Source organism: Rhyacophila brunnea, unplaced genomic scaffold (genome assembly GCF_057557595.1).
Source record: "Rhyacophila brunnea isolate RB1 unplaced genomic scaffold, BYU_Rbru_1.0 scaffold_4, whole genome shotgun sequence".
Lineage (NCBI taxonomy): Eukaryota > Metazoa > Arthropoda > Insecta > Trichoptera > Rhyacophilidae > Rhyacophila > Rhyacophila brunnea.
The window spans coordinates 9773689-9793122 of NW_028233068.1; the positions used below are offsets into that span (position 1 = coordinate 9773689).

Genomic DNA, 19434 nt, shown 5'->3' on the forward strand with positions numbered 1-19434 from the left:
GCGCCCCACTCGCTGCGTCAATGGGCGTTATGCCTAAGTATAACATATTTTTTAAGTTTTCAATTAGTATTGTGTACAGTTTTTTTTATTACGTTTTATCTGGTTCAATTAATATTGATGTTAGAAGTTACTGTTTTTTTTTATATTATTCTATTAAACTTATTTATGAAGATTAAGGCCCGTTTCAGACGGTACACCGGTGTCGCTCTCGATATAATATAGGAGACCTTTGTATTCGAATAAACGGGCCTTTGTATTATGTTTATGAACGCTCCAGAGCCAATGAGTCAACGCATAATTTCACGTTATAAATTAGAACATAAAACTGGCTGAGGTAATAAAAACAAGTATTTTGGCGGCTTGAGAATGTAGCGGCCGACGGAAACGTGTACCGGACACGCGTTGACTCATTATCTCTGGGGCGTTCATAAACATAATACAATGGCCCTTTCATTCGAATACAAAGGTCTCCTTATATACGAGCGCGACACCGGTATCCCGTCTGAAACGAGCCTAATCCTGTAACTTTTTATATAATTTATTATAATGTTGATTGAACAATCTTAAAATATCATAAATAATAATATTCCATACGTACTTATATTGTAACATAACGTCAATTTTACTGGTCTAAAATGACGATTACAAACAAGACTGTATAGTTACCATCTTGCTAATATAATGATATTATGATAATATAAAATGGATACATTGCACATTTGACTGGAGTAACTCACATTCTTCAATGTTTTGAGAAAAATGCAAAAAAAAACACTGTTAGACCGGATCGAGTTTACATAATGTGAGGGAGTATATAGCAAGATTTTTTGCAGACAGGGGTGCATTACATAATATCTCAAGCAGGTGGGGCAATATCCGTAACTCCCCCCTAGAAGTGATGGCAGCAATCAATTATTTCCACATTCCCCGCCATCGCCTAGATGACGTTAATGCAGCAATGAAAGACATAGAAGAAAAAGTACAAGAATATAAAGAATTAATGGTATGACATTTTTGTTTTATAAAAATAATAAGTAGGTACCTAATAGAGGTGAGTTAGAAATACTGTCACCAGTTTGTGTACTCAAGTCTCGGATGCAACTACCCATACCTCAGTAGGTGTGGCCTAATAAACTTGTTCCAAGAAACTTGTTCGTTGGAAGTTCGAACGCATGCGATGAGATCATCGGATCGCGACTCGCTAGTTAGTAGACTTTCAATACTATTGACATTAATACACGTAATTATGTCGAGCCGTCATACACTCAACTGTCATTGGCATCATTGCTCTCTCTTTCTCCCCAGTTGTAAAGTTGGCATAGTAAATGTCAGAAAAAAATGGTGACAAGTTCGTTTTGAGTATGAGACTTATGTCGGTTGACGTCAGTCTCAAGTCCCGGAATAGATACTAGTGCTCGAGTTCTGATAAGTATTTATGCGTTTATCTAGTTTCGTCAGGTTCAGTTTCTCGATTTTTTAATGTTATAATTGGAACTTATAAACAATTTGTGTAAAAATGGCTTCTAAAAAGTCAAGTACCCTATTCGCTCTATATAATATCCCAAATACTAGTAAGTATTTTCGAACAAGTTTCGAGACTAAGTATTTTTTATACTGGTAGTAAGTATAATTAGTCTTCAAAATAGACCAGTTTTCCCACCTCTAGTACCTAGCATATATTATAATTAGGAGAAAGACAGCTTTTCGACAAAACTCACAAATTGAGTTAGTATACGGATAATAATCTACGTAAAATTCTGAACCATTTTCTTTTATTGTGTTAACTATCAATTCATGGTAGAAACGCATTGTATTATTCATTTAATTTAATAAAGCGCAATTTTTTTAGTACTTTTTCTACTTTTAATAAATAAATATGGACCGGTTTCGTCTGCCTCACAGGGAAATTTTCAACTGAATAATCTTTACAAAACAGGCATCTATCAAAACAGATTCAAAATGCGACACAAATAATCTAACAATACATTTAATTGTCCGTCAATACTGCGTTGTTAAAAACAATTAAATTAAAATTAATGAAATTGGATATTAATATTTCATACCACATCATTAAACAAAATATTCTAAAGTATTAACATAAAACAAAATATGAAGCAGTACCTACGTAGGCACTTATAATAACATTTCAATTTTTCACCAAACAAATATTTATGACTAATCAATATTTAATAACACAATATATACTTCATATTTTGTTTAATGTTAATACTTAAGAATATTTTGTATACTAAATAAGAAAACAGTATAAAGAGATTCATAAGCAAAAACACAGCAATGATTGAAAATATACTGGTTTAAGTTTATACCACAAATCAAAAGATTCATCCACATTAATGAAAATTTTCTTTAGAAAAGTTGAAAATACGTGAATTTCGGGTCTAGGACGATTTGACGCCGGACAACTGGACGCCACGCAATTCTAAAATAAATATACGTTAGGTACTTATAGGTAAAAATATATTTAATATTATTATTTATGTTTAAATTATTATATTATGATTTAATAGTTGGTAAGAATTTAAATATGTACACATAAATAATGATTTAATCGTGTACTATATTATTATGTTTAAGTTCCAACGAAAAAAGAGTTTTTATTTTATATAAAGCATGGTAATTCTCAATCCGCAATAAAAAAAAACATTATGTTAAGAGTAAAATAAATTAAAACTACTAAGTAGTAGATAGAAACTGATTAAAAGTTCTCGTCTACGTTCTGTATACGTGTCTACGATAGTGCGGCGTCCAATTATTGTCCTGGCGTCTAGTTGTCCCATTCCCTGAATTTCTCATTCTCTCAAAATGTGACTGGCAAATAGTTTCTTTTTTGCTTATGAGGGCAGTATAGCCCTAGGTGGTATGTAATGATGGATGATAGTTGCCTATGGATAAAACATTATTAATGTACTCTCTATCTTCTTTCAGAGACTACATATTGCACCAAGACTTCAATACTCTAGAAGATACACCGAAGATAAGGCGATCAAAGCATTGATTAGTAAGCATCCTTATATCCATCTCAGTCTTTTTTTATATCCAGACCTCAAGATAGAAAATTGTACGTTCAATAATTTTCAGAAAATATCAAACTGTGTTAGATTTTTTTAAATATATACAAAGGTACCTTACTTTGGACGGATAACAACTTATAAAGTCTTTAAACTTCTGACATTATATCATTTTCAAAAACAAAGTCTTTCAGTGCCGCAGGCGAAAAACTTCACGTTTTTACTAAATATGCTATCACAGTAGGTCAAAATGGAGTTTTATGGTATTTTCAGAGCATAAGCCTGGACACACTGGACACTAGAAAAAATTGTTCTTTATTTTAAAGTTGAGAAAAAAAATATTTTCTGTGACACAGAATAGTATAAATGCTTATTAAGTCAGTCCACAAAGGGTTTTAAACGATCTATAGCAGCGATTTCCAAAATGGAAAGCGCGTCTCTGTGGGGAAGCGCGGAATGTTGCAAAGGGAGACGTGAAAGGTTATTTATTAACACAATTATTGTAGCCACAGGTTTGCAGTTTGCAAATGCATAGTTTATAAAACGGCCGCTAGTTATAAACTACTTAAAAAAACAGTCTTATAAAAGGTTGTTTGCAAACCTGTCTGAAGATGTGGAGACTAAATTTATTATACCTCACTTCTATACTATTGTGAAGCGCGCTGGCTATCTTGTGAAAAAATGAAATAAAAGGGTCAAATCATAATATTGAAATTTGAGGCAAATTTGTTTAGGAACGATAATTTTGTTGTTAAACTTGTCTATTTGGTTGAAATTTTAAAAAAAATGAGTGAAGAAATCAATGCAAGGACAACTAATGCATTCGCTGATTTAAAAAGACACAGTGAAGGCATTCATAAAAAATTGGAGCTTTGGAAATCAAAATTACAAAAAAAATAAGTTCGTCATGTTATGATTTCTGCGCCAGATATATTGAAGCAAACAAAAATCTATTTACCAAGTTCTTGGATAGTTTGATTTGCTAATGCACTTTTCACATTACTTTACCAATAGTAAAAAAAAGTCACCTGCGCGCTACTTGATTTCAGGGCTCTTAAATATTTTAAATATGAGGTTGTGCGTTGTAATTCGATGTGATACCTACATGATGATTGATGTACTTAAATGATAACTCCCGTGTATAATTTAGAAAACACTACTTTAGAGCACCACACTGCCCTTAACCTCAGCGATAAGTAGGTGGGCCTGCTTAAGGATGTGGGGCCCATAATAGAATCCATTTGGCAATGAACGATGATGAATTTGGATTGACTACTATTGAAAAGGAAAAATTGCTAGAATTATCACGCGATAATACATTGACGCAAAACCTTTGTTCAATTTTGATTGAATCAAAGTGAAGAATAATAATACTTTGTCAAGAAAGGCAATGCAAGTTGTAATTAGTAAAGTACCATTCGTAACATTATATTTATGTGAAACGGGATTTTACCGATAATACCGATCCCGTTTAGTAGATATATAAATGGGGGGAGGCGCAGAGATTACTTTTTTTTAAAGGGAGGCGTAGTAATATAAAGTTTGGAAACCACTGCTAAAGTAACATTTTCATGATCGCAATCGACGCAGATGAATCTGTCAGTATAATTTGGCCATTAAATATATTTCATTGTTTTTTTTTTCAGGAGCTGAAGCTCGCTCATGGAATCACAGAGGTAGGAATACTTTATATTATTGTCGACTTATAGACTATTTAGCAGGGACATGTGAATTAAGGAGTTATCAATTATCAATAAATGACGCATGTTTAGTTGTAAAGTGTCCCTCAAAATTTGACTTCGTGTTATGTGCCAATTTTTCCCGACAAATAATACAGGTCGGTAGGCAATTTAAGTTTCGAATAAACGCGAAAGTCTCGGTCCATTCAACTTTAAATTTACGGTTTTCGTCATCCATTTTTCTTTGCTTCTTCTTTGTAGCAATGTCAAATAGGATAGAGGGCATTTGTGGCAGAGCCGCACTCAATGAGCCAAAGACCCGTATGTGGCTCGCGAGCCGCGGCTTGCCTTGAAATTAATTTAGTAGAAAAGATAGAATAACATGTGTTGTGTTTAAATTTGTGGTAGCCATACTGAGAAGCAAGATGATGATAATTATTGTTTCATGGGTGAGTAAATAATAATAAAATTGAGGTTGACACACGCGTACACATTAATTAAAAACAGCTATGCCTGAGAATCGAATCTGAGATTCGAAATTTACCACAAAATGTAACCACTCATCCATTGCGGGCGTTGGACATAACTTTAATAATAAACCATTTTCTTTTATTCAAATAAATAATTCACAAGATTTTGAGAATGTAACATTCCATATAATGAACATACATAACATCTACAAATATATATCCCCCCCCCCCCCCCGACCATGTCCGATCCTAATAGGATCATATCGAGGGTATACTGACAGAACGCATTATTTCAGTTTTTGCTGTTTTTTTCTGTTTTATATGCCAAAATGTATACAATTTTACGCTCTACGTCCTGGTAAAACGCAAAAAGGTATAGGATATAAATAGTGAGAAAATAGAAACATTAATAAATCATATTGCTATTTTTTTATTCTGATAGAAAGCATGATAATGACCTAATGCGTTCTTCGTATACAAAATACAGGACTTGTAACATGTCATATATTGTGTTTGCCATAAAGGTAAGTCTTTATAATGTAGAAAAATGTTTTTAAATCATAAAAAAACTACGTGGGAGAACGCTTTGAAAAAAAATTAAAGTCCTTTTTGCGATTATCTCAGAACTTGTTTTAATGAGTTAATGCTTTCTGTCAGTATACCCTCGAAATGGGCCTCCACAGAATAGTGGTTTGTATTAACAGATTTTGTTTTTTACGAGAAATGGATTTCAGCCACTTGCTCAACCTATTAGGTCCATACCCTGATTCACACACAAATTGAAAAACAGTATGTACTTGCCAGACCCAGAATTCAAACCTGGCACCCACGGCGTGATAGTCCAACGCTTAAGCCGCGCGGCCACTGTGGGTGTCAGATATATAACCCACTAGAAAAAATTATATTTGAAAAAAATACGAAACTCTACGTCTGACGACCAACTAAGGGTACCCAGGGACGTAACATGACCTATTTTGGGTGAAAACTGTTTCGTCATATCAGGCTCACCAGGCACCAATAGCGAGAGCTGTGCGGCTGGTCAATGCACTCCCTAGAGATGTAGACATTTTTAGCGATGCGCTATGTATTTTGTTTTCAAAATTCTATTTAATTGTTTAATTTGTATTTTTCTTGAATTGTTGTTTTTTTTAATATTATGTCTTTTGCTATAAAAATATTAATTGGTTTGTTTTTTTCTCGACTAATTTGATTCACCTGTACTTTTTATTCTAAGTGTAATGTTAATGACGACAATTTAAACTAGTAGGTCATACATGAAATAAATGCTTATAAAATTGCGTTATTACTGACTATCGATTGTTTTGTATACTAACTGACGCCCGGCTTTCGCCGAATATTTTTAGTTATAACGTCTACTTGAACTTGCTGACAAGTTCTTTTATTCAAATGAATAATTCATAAGATTTTGTGAACGCAACATTCCATAATTATTATATTGAACATACATAACTTGAAAACATCTCAGATATATACCCACTCGAAAAAAAATTTTTTTAATAAAATACGAAACTCGACAGGATTTGAACCCGTATAACCATTGGTGTCGCACCAATCTGTGTATTAACCAATTGTCTATTTTTTATTTTTTTCTAGTGGGTACCTATATAATATCTGAGATGTTTTAAAGTTATGTACGTTCAATAACTTTAATAATTGTTTTATTCTGCGCAACTTCGAAAGTACCGATTATTTTTTATTTACACTGATTTTTTTGCTTTAACACGGTTTAAAAAAAAGTAAAAAGAATAAAAATACGTATGTATGTACATATTTATCAAAAAATTGCGTTGCATGGACCGCACGCCACTGGTGCATACATATGTTGTCACCGGATGCCGCCCAGACATCATGACGCCACTAGTCAGTCAATTCGGGTTCGACGCGCCGCGTGCTTCGGCATCAGCGTCATTAAATATTTTCAGCGCTGAAAGTGATTTTTCGCCAACGAAAAACAACAGTAAACGGGCACGTTTTTTGTCAAGTAGCGACACTGAATGAATATGTTTCTCTTTGCTAAATTTAATTTAAATCTAACACTATGTATTTTTATGTATATGTTACGCCGAATCTATCCGTATTAAATTTACTTTTTCTACTGTCATGTTGACAGTTTAAGAATTCCATACCCTGGCGAATTCACGCACTCGGCAGGTATTTTGTCTAATTCATGAATAAGGCAACGGGCTTGCTTTTTTCATGATTTAGGCAAAATTTTGCCCATTTCATGTAATAGTCAATTTCGCACATTCGGCGTAACATATACATAATAAATAAATTCGATTTATTTTTGAGTTCAATCATTTTGTATTTTAAGTTGATTTTAAGTAATGGAACCTATCTACTAATTTTGTATGGGCACCTTATCTTTTTTTACACGGTTTTGTTTTGCACGGTAGTCTTTGGAACGTATCCCACGTTCAAAAAGAGGATCGGATCTTAGACTATAGATACATCTAGACGCCACCCATTGCATTGCTAAATGAAGCTATGTGCCGTGCATTTGGTTTGTGGGCAAGCGAACGCATTCGTACACAAATGTTTGAGACGTTAGACCATTTCGCTAGTGCTCGCCCAAAGTGCTCGCACTCGACGCTCGGAATTAAAATATAATTTTCTATTTTTAGACGTCATATAGTATTTTTAAGCGGTCAAAATGCAACCATTAGGTAAAGATATCTATAATTTAAGTTATTTTAAAGAAACACTAGGTCACTGATAATAAAATATATAATACCTAATATACAAATAAATTATCACGAACATGTCGCCCATCCAGAACAAAACAACCATAAGTGCTAAAATTGTGATTTCCTGTTTTAAATGCAAAAATTTCCATCGGATTCACAAAATTGTAGTGTAAAAACATCACTACTGCAAGTCACTCCTATTCAATTTTGTTGCTTGATATATTTAACAAATTTGAAATATTTACAATAAAAAAACAACACATGTCGCGATATGTTCTTTTTTCACTCAAGTCAATGGGTAATGTTGAGTGCAAATGAACCAGAAGTGCAGTTGCGTTGTTTTTGATCTACGAAGTAACTGTTACGCGCGAAAAATCGCGCACAATATCTGAATTGTTAGTTGGTTAGCACACGGAACTGTATAATTCATTTACATTTATATTGCAATATCATCGTAATTATCAGAGAAAAATGATGTCCAGAGGACGATATATGGTAGAGCTAGTAATTGTATGCTATAATTGTAAACTAAAGTGTAAAACTAAGTTATCACATCAATGTCAAGTTGTTATCAACACAAAATTTTGGGAAATGGGAGAACATGTTAGACAACGTAATTTTATCGTGACCCATACTTCTGAAGTCTTAAGTCAAAATATAGACGCATAAGGAAGGCGTGCCCAACCGAAAACCAAATTTGTCATACCAATTGACATGGGACGGTAACATGATAAAGGTATGCAAGACATTCTTTTTTTGTATTTTTTTTGTAATGTTAATTGGTTATTTACATTAATAATATAAAAAAAATATGACATAAATTAACATATTTTTTGTATTAGCATTTAAGTAATTCCAATGTATATTTTTTTATAAAAATAAACACAACCTTTCTTTGTAAATATTTTTCATTGCAACACAAATGCATAAAATTGTAGGTCATTACCAAAATATCTAGTGTAAAAAGACCACACGTGCTAAAATAAGGCTTTAAAAACATATTTTCAGATTTTTTTGCTGAAAGTAGTTTGAAGCACATTATTTTACTGTGGAAACAAAAAAAAAATATCTTCATACCTGAGATAATTGATATGAAAAGAGTATTTTAAGTGGTTGAAAAACTTCAAATGCGATTTACTCAAAACTATGAATTTGCAGATATGGTTGTTTTGTTCTGGATGGGCGATGTATCAACTTACCTATGAAACGTAATACCATCTTCTTGCTTATCAGTATGGTTACCACATTTTAATACAACACACAGAACCATCTTTTCTAATTACATTAACTAAAAATATTTACCACTGACTTTATGTTTAACACAAACAATATAAATTTTAGCAACACGCGCTCGCAGGTTATCGACGCTTAGCTATGCAACAAACTAAGATTTGGCGGCGACACCACAGCAAATCATCTTACACATCTGTAAACCTTTTATCTTACTCTATCGCGTGTCGCAGAGATTATAAGGGTGCCAAATACTTTCTCACTCGCACTTATGCATCGTTTTTCTTCCGGCCTTGGACCGGATGTATTTTAAATGTTCATAAATTTTAAATGATCACCTGGTAACTGGAATTTTCCAATGAAGAGTTGAGTTATTTACTGAATGCGCGAATGACAAGCTGTGATTGTATTCTAGATCAGGATAGTTGGGCGAATAACTACCCCTCGTGCAATTTATCAAGGCAGTCTCCGATCAATCTGCATGGCTTCTGTTCGACTACTGATGAATGCATGCCGCTCCTTGAATGGAAATTTGAGCATACAAGGCACCCCAATCTGCGAGTGATTCCTACTGACCATTTAGGTAAGTGAGCTTTACTAACTATTCTAGAATGCCGTTAGTGATGGTTTTATGTATAAGTCAAGAGCTGAAATACGAAGCATATACGTAATTAAGGCGATATTTTTACCTACCGGGGGCTTTATGTTATAACTTGCGAGTTGAAGTCGCCCGGTCGACATGACGTCATATGACAAAATCGTGACGTACTACCGGAGTGATAATAGCATTCGAGAAATTAACGCTACTCAAATACTGGCGTTATTTATTGTCCCCATACACAAATAGGTGTTTCAGCATAATAATATATATGGTGAGCCGTGTGCGTTGGGCGGCTTGCCTCGAGCGTGTATTGGCTTACGTCACAATTACGTCATGTCGTCGGGTGACACACGAATCGATAGTTAAGAAATCGCAGGCCAGTGGGTCTATTCTATACTTATCGACCACTAAAGTGATAAAGTGATAAACATTATCCAACTTAGGGTAAGTTTGTATCAAAGTATTAGCACGTATTGTAATAATTACAATAAGTTGGTTGTATTGTTGCAATAAGTGCTATATTTTAACAGCAGCAAGAGAGGCGCTATCAAAATGTGGCGCTTATTGCAACAATTGCAACCAACGTATTGTAATTGTTACAATAAGTGCTAATACTTTGATACAAACCTAAATATTTATCACTTTAGCGGTCAATAAGACGTATAGAATAGACCCACTGATGCACCTAGCGGAAAAATACGAAGCTTGCAATTTGAGACATTTTTTTTATAATTTACAATTTCAACTGTATTAATTATTAATTAATAATTCTTATTACATATGTATTTTATGGTCATATTTATTATTAAAATTTAGTTTATTAAGTTTTCTATGCTATCCCTAAGAGATTTTTGACTAATTAATAGTTTTAATATTTTTTATATTTATTTAAAAAAACATCGATTTTTTATAAAAAATATAAATGTGTATAACATGAAATCTTTTTTATTTATATGATATCTTATTTAGGTATGGTCCCAATATTTAAGCTCGATTTGATACAAATTGGGAGTTGGGACCATACCAAAATAATATTTCATACTTATAAATAAAAAAGATTTCAAGTTATACACATATTTCATATTTTTTTTAAATCGATGTTTTTTAAAATAAATATAAAAAATATTACAACTATGAATTAGTCAAAAATCTCTTAGGGACAGCATAGAAAACTTAATAAACTAAATTATAATAATAAATATGACCGTAAAATATATGTAATAATAAGATCCTGTGACAAATTCCCATTTTTTTACAATTGTGAGTTTATCTTTGACTTAAAATAAAAAATATATAAAAATATAATTAAATTGCGACGATTAATAACGACATAATAATATGTATTTATTGCAAAAATATTACCTCATTGCATTCTTAGATAATCAATAACAAATACTACCATCGTAATTCGCAATTCAGTGCCACGGCCTTGTATATTATATCGTCACTGTACAGGCCAATTGTTGTAACTCTCAAATATCAAATTGTTCAGAAGTGAAAAAAACTGTGGGCATTGGATTTACTTATTATTTTGTATAATATTTATTCATATATATTATTTTATTACAAATTGAGTGGCTTATGTTTAGAGAGGATTACAGCATTCGACTAGAATATTTTTGTCAACTTACAAATGGCTTAAAAAATAGTTTTGAAATATTTTTTTGGTATTTATGATATTTGGCCAGTAACTGGAACGAACTGTTCGTGTAAGAGTATGCAATAAGTCCATTACCATCAAAATGTCACTTTGGTGAAAAGTGAGGGTTACGGCAATTGGCCTGTACAGTGACGATATAGTCGGACATGGTATTCGCTTATATAATATGACAAGATGTTTTCTTGTTATCAGTGCACGTAAAAGCAGATTGGGAATCGCAACCTCTGCTGAGTGGAGGTCCATTAAAAGGGACATACAAACTGAAGAGCATCCACTGGCATTGGGGGGATGACAGCAGCGTTGGATCCGAGCATGCTATTATATACAAGAAGACACCTTTAGAGATGCACGCGGTCTTCTATAGGCAAGAATATATGTGAGTCCCCTTAAGATACGTGTCCGAAAATTTGTACATATCCCCTGGAAGTAGGGATTGCAATACCGGTATTTAAAAATCAGACAATACCGATATTTTCGGTATTGAAAGTGGAAACAAAATGTATTAACTACAGTGACGTCCCTAAAGAAAAAGCCGCCCCTACGCAGCGCCAAAATACTGCCCATTTTTTATACACTATTTTTTTTATCATCCTTTCATGACTCCAATATCTAAGAAATGTGTTGTACGGATTCATTACTAACAAAATATATATATATACCACTAAATCTAATTTAAATGCCATCCTACTTCAATAGTCAATAGTCCACGGTTTCAGATACATTTAAAAATACACCTGACAACATTTAAAACTCGCGAATGACTGGCAAGAATATTTGGATAAATTAATTAGGTACTTGGGTACTTATGTACCTACCTATAATTCGCAAATCTGCACCTGTGGGTCTATTCTATACTTATCGAACACTAAATTGATAAATAGTATCAAACTTAGGGTAGGTTTGTATCAAAATATTAGCACTTATTGTAACAATTACACGAAGCCGGTTTTTATTGTTGCAATAAGTGCGATATTTTAACAGCAGCAAGATAGGTGCTGTTAAAATATAGCACTTATTGCAACAATAAAAACCGGCTTCGTGTAATTGTTACAATAAGTGCTAATATTTTGATACAAACCTACCCTAAGTTTGATAATATTTTTCACTTTATCACTTTAGCGGTCGATAAGCATAGAATAGACCCACTGTTATTGCTGGGACGTGACGTCCAAGGACAACGGAAGTAAACTAGACAACGCAAATCCGACAAAAAAAATACAGTCCTGTTCAACCTTTTATGTTAATTATTACATTTTGTTTCCAACCAGTGAGCTGAATTTTTTAATGGAAGGTTATTTCCGTTATTACTGAGTTTATGTATCTATTTTTATATATCTAATGGTTTTCCTTGATTTGCCGGCCTTCGAGTAACTGCCGCCCCCAAGCGACGCTCAATCTGCCTACCCCCACGGGGCGTCACTGATTAACTAACATAAAAGGTTTAAGATGACTGCACATTAAAATTTGTTGTTGGATTACGCGAAGTTTAGCTTACTTCCGTTGTCATTAGATGTGTAAGTGTAAAAAATACAAGAAACTAATAAGATTGAATTATCAGTGGGGCACATACACGTCATCTAAGATCACTAAAATATAAATTTATTGAAAGATCATTCGAAGAACTTCCAAACAAACATCAACTTCTCTACCATATCTTACCTTTACCTATTTTTAAAGGTTTAGATTATGTACGTATTTAAATACAGTCGAACTTGGTTATTACGAGGAAGATGGGACCGACTGAATTTGCTCGTTATAAGCATTACTCGTTATATCGTTATATAACATTTTTCGCGCCACGTTCTATTTAAGCATAGAACATAAAAAATCTGAAAACCATCGTAAAAATCTTCGAAACAAGCATGGCATTCATAATCTACAAAAGAAGTTATCTATTGTAATGAAGTGCTGAGCCGCCGGTGCTGGTCGGTACCTACTGACTTCACAAAGCTTGGATTTTTTACATGCAATTTCAATCATATGCGTGGATACTTTTTCAATGTTGTCGGCGAAAACACCAATTAGGTACTTAGACATTTAACTACTGTCATAAATGTAGTCCGATCCCGGCTGCATCGGTCTAGTTAACTACCCGGTCGGATTTTATTGCTCAGGGTCAAAAATGTTGTTTTTAAAAGATCGACACATTAACAGTTTTGCTTGGTATATCCGAGAAGTAGCTCGTTATGAAAGTGAAGGTATGGAGAAAATCATAAACTAAAATGTCAACGAATGTTTCCTCATTACATCCGAGATCTCGCTATTTCCGTGATCGTAATAACCAAGTTCGACTGTATTTCTATATCTATATTTTTATTGGTAGATACTTATATGTTTTCATATATTTCACGAATACCGGTGTTGTATTTTCATTCAGTATTGCAATCCCTAGTTTGAAGTATCACAGTTCCTCGTGTGATATCCTCTCGAAAATAGATGACCATGCCCCCCACATCTTGAAGCGGGCCCCTAGACCAGGTTGTTTGACAGGCCCCCCTACCTATCGCTAAGGCTGAGGGCAGTATGATGCTTTACATTTATGGTAAAGTTAGGGGTATTCTGTGTATTTTTAAATAAATCCACTTGAATTATTGAGTTGTCGCCACTCAGCATCATATTATGAAGCACTGATCGTAACCCTTTTGTGGTAACCAAGTAATATGCGACCCTTCGCCATATTGGATTAATAGCCATTTTTATTAGTCAATAAACACACTAAAAATAATTATAAAATAAATTTCTATGCGCGAATTACCATTTAATTAAATCAATCAAATTGCTTTGTATAGCCACATTTTTTGTAATATTAATAGTATTTAAGTAAGATAGCGCCGCAGGCGACTTTTTTACTATTATAGTAAATTTGTGGTGTCTATTTATCTCAGTTACCTGGTCGATCCACCACGCCGGGCCTCTCCTAAGCCCGGGTCTCCACGCTAGAGCCATGTCAGGCTCCACCCTCTTGTGGGGGCCATGTAGATGACCGTATAGTGTTGAGATTAAATACATGTATAAATAAAATACTTATAAAATACGTAATAAAAACCACCGGATTACAAAGTACATTAAAGACAAAATAAATTAATATGTAGGTAAGCATATTAAAAATACAAGTTCACCTAAGTATATATTCTTTCTTTCTTTCGACCATGTCCGATCCTAATAGGATCATATGGGCCTCCACAGAGTAGAGGTTTCTATTAACAGATTTTGTTGTTTACGAGAAATGGATGTTAGCCACTTGCTCAACCTATTAGGTCCATACCCTGACTCACACAAATTGAAAAACAATATGTATACTTGCCAGACCCAGGATTTGAACCTGGGACCCACGGCGTTATAGTCCAATGCTTAAGCCGCGCGGCCACCGTGGGCGTTATATATTCATATCTATCAAATTAATGTTCTTACCGAATGTAACAAAATTTGAACATTACTCTCTGTGATGCACCACGAACAATGCGTTATTTTTGTTAAATCTCAATGCTTTACGGCCATCTCTTTCCGGTAATAAAGCTGACTGTGAACCGTGCTACAGCGAAATGTAGTCGTGGATATATACAACAACAATATAATTAGCTAGCCACTTACACCTTCCTCATACGATTTCCATCTCTATGGAAACCATCCCCTCCCCCCACATAAAGTAATTCTGCCAAATTGATATTAATCTCTTAAGGTTCAAATTGACTATATGACGATCGGGCACATATATGCTAAGAGCGATTTAGTGTCTATGATCATATTATCTATACCATTCCGACATATTATACAAACATATTGTATGACAGAGCTATGACATCGTATTTACACTCTGTGACACCCTGTGACACAGGACGCCAACATAAGAAACGGATTTTTCGGCATTTATATGACCGATCATGGTCTATTTGAGCCATTACTGATACGATATTTATATCGTCAATCGTGTTGGTAACACTGCATACTGATTTTACAACGTTTTTATTAGGTTGTATTCTTATTTGCCCGGTGGTTGTTTGTCCGGTACAAATCTTGCAATCGATTTTTAACTAACTTCCCGACTAGCTAGACATTTGAAACTTTTAGAATATATCAGAACAAGATGACAATGCATTTTTTAATACTTTTAGCCATTTTTAAGTTGAATTAAATTCTTTTTCAGTTAATTCTGCTTTGTATGAAAAGTTATTTCGGAAGAAATCCGTTATACAATCCACTATTATTGGTTGCTAGGGTCCTAACAATTAAATTATTTATAATATATGTGTGTTACTATGGAAATCAATATGAGTGTCAAAATGACATTTCAGTATTATTTCTATCAAATACAATTTTTTTGATCTTTTAAGCTAGTCAAGTGAGATACCCGGGGTTCCAGCGGCTAGCTCAGGTATCCATCGAACCCCGGATTCACAAAAAAAAGATATAAACGATTGGAGTGTAAATAAAACACGGTCTTTCGTGCTCGTAACGTGGTCTTCTTATATTTTACATTTTCTTTAAACGTTTACATATTTTGTTTTAACAATAAGTTTCGCAGGTCCGTACATGTTGAAAAAGGGACGCTCACTAACTTTTTTTTCTTTTTCAAACTTCGCGTACCCACGCCATTCTACAAAAAGGACTCTCGTGATTGGCCAAATTTTATCGCGTGATGTTTTTTGATTTGACGAATCACGAGGACCACCCCGGCGCAGGCGCGTGGAAATTTGGACGTTGCCGACAAGCGCGGCAAAATTTATTATATGAATACTTATATTTAGTCTTAAAATTATCTCTTTCATCCATCATCATTTATACTGTTTAAATTAAATTAAATGTATCTTAATTGCACCTCCGCCCAATATGTGATCTTCACACACCGGACGAAGGCCTTTACTTATGAATAAAAAATACTTACGTGGTTGAGCAAGGAATCAAATTAGATGTTTTATGAAGCCGTTTCTAGAGGTCAGGGTTACGTTTCGACTTATGGCTACTAAATGATTATTTTACACCGGGAGAAGCCCGCCTGTAACAGGGGTGTATCACAAGTCAAGTTTATATGATTCAACAGAAAACTTAAAAACGTTGTTATAAAAAGTTCTTTTTATCTTGTAATTATTTATTTATGAATTTATTTAAATAATATTATATTGTTTCGAATTTTAGCAATCCTCATCAAGCATTCAAGTCTAGAGACAAGGAAGCATTGGTCGTTGTAGGCGTTTTCTTCGAGGTAAGTAATCATTTGTCTTTCATAATATTAACAATGTAGGTATAACTTAAATCACCTAGCTTAACAAATTAATGCATAAGAGAATACTTTATGTAAACATTATAGGTATAGGTTAATATCGTGAATACGCATCACAGTTCCGAGATAGGATACATAAATTAATATTGAACCTGTTCTTTGACTACAGTGCTCACAATATACAATTTTACGAATCGGAACGGAAATATTAAAGCGCGTTCGATTTTGCCTATATACCCATACATTTACGGATAAATGAAATAATAGTTTTTAAACTTCTGACATGCATTATAATATGTATATATTATATTATTATAATATACTGAAGATAATAAAAATTTTTAAATTTAAAAAAAAGACAATGTTCATATAACAGGAATTGAAGGTCGAATGTGATTTAAAATCAACAAATAAATCTTTTTAGCAAAATAACACAACATCATTTTATTACTTGTAGAAATAGGGGTTTACGCAAATAGTTAGAAATACAGCAGATACAGGTTCAAGTTCCATCGGGTGTCGTATTTTTTCTAGTGTGTATAATATGCATGAGATGTTTTCAAATTATGTATACATTGCCGTGTATTAAAGACCATCCAACCTCTTTGGGTCGTATAGTCATGGCCCCCACAGGGGGGGGGCGACAAGGCTCTAGCCTGGGGGCCCGGCGTGGTGAGTCGACCAGATATGTGAGATAAACACACATTACAAATTTGCTTTAATAATGAAAAAAGTCGGCTGCGGCGCTATTATTTTACTTCAACAGTGTTATTATATTAAAATATATGGTTGTGTGACATAATTTTTCATTGTGTCGATACTCGGCAACTCCATAATTCAAATTGATGTATTAAAAATACATCTTAATTTTACTGAATACACCATTTAGGAAACACTACTGTAAAGCGTCACACTGACTTTACCCTAAGCGATAGATAGGGGGGCCCGCCAAAGATCCTAGCCTGGGGGCCCACTTCAGGATGTGGGGGCCATGCGTATAATACTCAAATAAAATTCATGTCTAAATAAAACACGGTTACAGGAAGCCAGCGGCAGACAAATTTTGAAAATAGCCGATATTATACTGGATTATTTTTTTTAGGTTAGGTTAGGTTAGGATTTCATTCTTGAATTCATGAATTTTGCCAAAATCAGCTATGAATTAATGTTCATATTGAATTTATAAAAATTAGAGACCGTATAGTATACAAGCTCGATAGAAAGCTCACGGCGAACTGTGCCACGGTGAAATGTTTTACGTACCTACAATTTTATTACCCCTTCAGTGGTTTCAATGAAACAAGTTTCATTTGTCATAAATGCTATTCTAACTCTTCACAGTGTCTATGAAAATTAATGGATGATATTCAACAATTCCAGATGTCCCACAGATCAAGTCCAGGGATGCAAGTTATTGCCAACTCACTCCAGAACGGAAGTACCCCTACCGACTATCTACTCATGTCCGATATTGGACTGGGCTTCGCAGATCATTTTTACACGTACCTGGGCTCTCTCACACTCCCACCTTGCCACCAAGTGGTCCGATGGATTATATCAGACAAGCCTCAGTCGATAGCTGAACGAGAGGTAATAACGACTTCGTAATCCGATAGATTTATTATTAATTCTAATGATAACGTTAAACTTTTATGCTTCCCAGAGTAATAACTAGAGGTGAAAAATTGGTCGATTTTGAAGTATACTTACTACCAGTATAAAAAAAATACATAGTATCGAAACTGGTTCCAAAATACTTACTAGTATTTGGAATACTATATATTATAGACAAGCGTGCGTATGTAACATAAGTCTCATACTCAACTGGAACTAAAACCAACTCCATATTAGTATTTTAAATATCGGCTTCAATAGAATAGCTTAAAATACACTGAGCTCAGCTTTTCGAAATGTCCCATTTATTATAAAATTTTATACGCATTTTAAATTTATGAGTTCTTTTTCTGTTAGGTTATACCTGATATTCTTGTTAACAAAAATGAATAACAGTGATTTTTTTTCTTATTTTAAACATGTTTTGAACAGTCATATAATAACAAGCCTGTGCACTGTGACACAAAAATTATGACCTATTGTTGAAGTCTACCAACTGGCGAGGGACTAGCGATGATATGATCACAAGTTTTTTGGAACAAGTTTATTGGGCCACACATACTGAATATGGGTAGTTTCATCCGATACTTGAGTACACAAACTGGTGACAGTATTTCCAACTCACCTCTAGTAATAACCCGTTCACACGTGCATGGATTTACTGTTGACTTGAAGATTGCATACATTAATCAAACAAGTTTGGAAGCTTCTGAATTTTCATGTGACAGAAAGATATTTTCGATCTGCGCCCGCGCAGTAGAACGATAGTGGCGAACCTGCCAGCAAAAAATCGAATTTTCCGATTTTCACTAGCTGTCAATTAGTACCATAAAACGACAGCATCGCGTCTCGCTCACTCTTAAAGAATGAATTGGAGAGACAGTCAGCACTTTTACATGTAAACAGTTATTGTCATGATAGTTTAAAATAAGCACTAATGCCGCCAGTAAATCCATGCACGTGTACAGGCGCTATAATGGGTACGGAGCAGTGGCGAAGGGTGGAGGTAGGCTGTTAAGATCCCCTATAAATAGTACATACTAAGTTTTGTCAGTTATACGGATTTATTTTCATTGAAATAATGCTACAATTTACAGATGGTGTCGGTTAGTTTTTAAAATTCAGCTAAACCCTGCGAAAACCAAGCCATAATAGATAATAGACAAAAAATACTCGTCTATAAAATATCTAAAATTATGTAATTAAATCATACATAACTTTGAAT

General features: G+C 33.9%; 1 protein-coding gene across 1 annotated transcript in view; it reads left to right on the forward strand.

Annotated features, from left to right (window-relative positions):
• The window catches only part of LOC147066833 (carbonic anhydrase 2-like), a 44598-nt gene that overhangs the window by 21131 nt on the left and 4033 nt on the right, over positions 1–19434 (forward strand). The window contains exons 3-4 of the mRNA XM_085954754.1: positions 16511–16577; positions 17976–18185. Coding sequence (XP_085810880.1) covers positions 16511–16577; positions 17976–18185 — 277 coding nt within the window. The remainder of the gene's footprint in view (positions 1–16510; positions 16578–17975; positions 18186–19434) is intronic.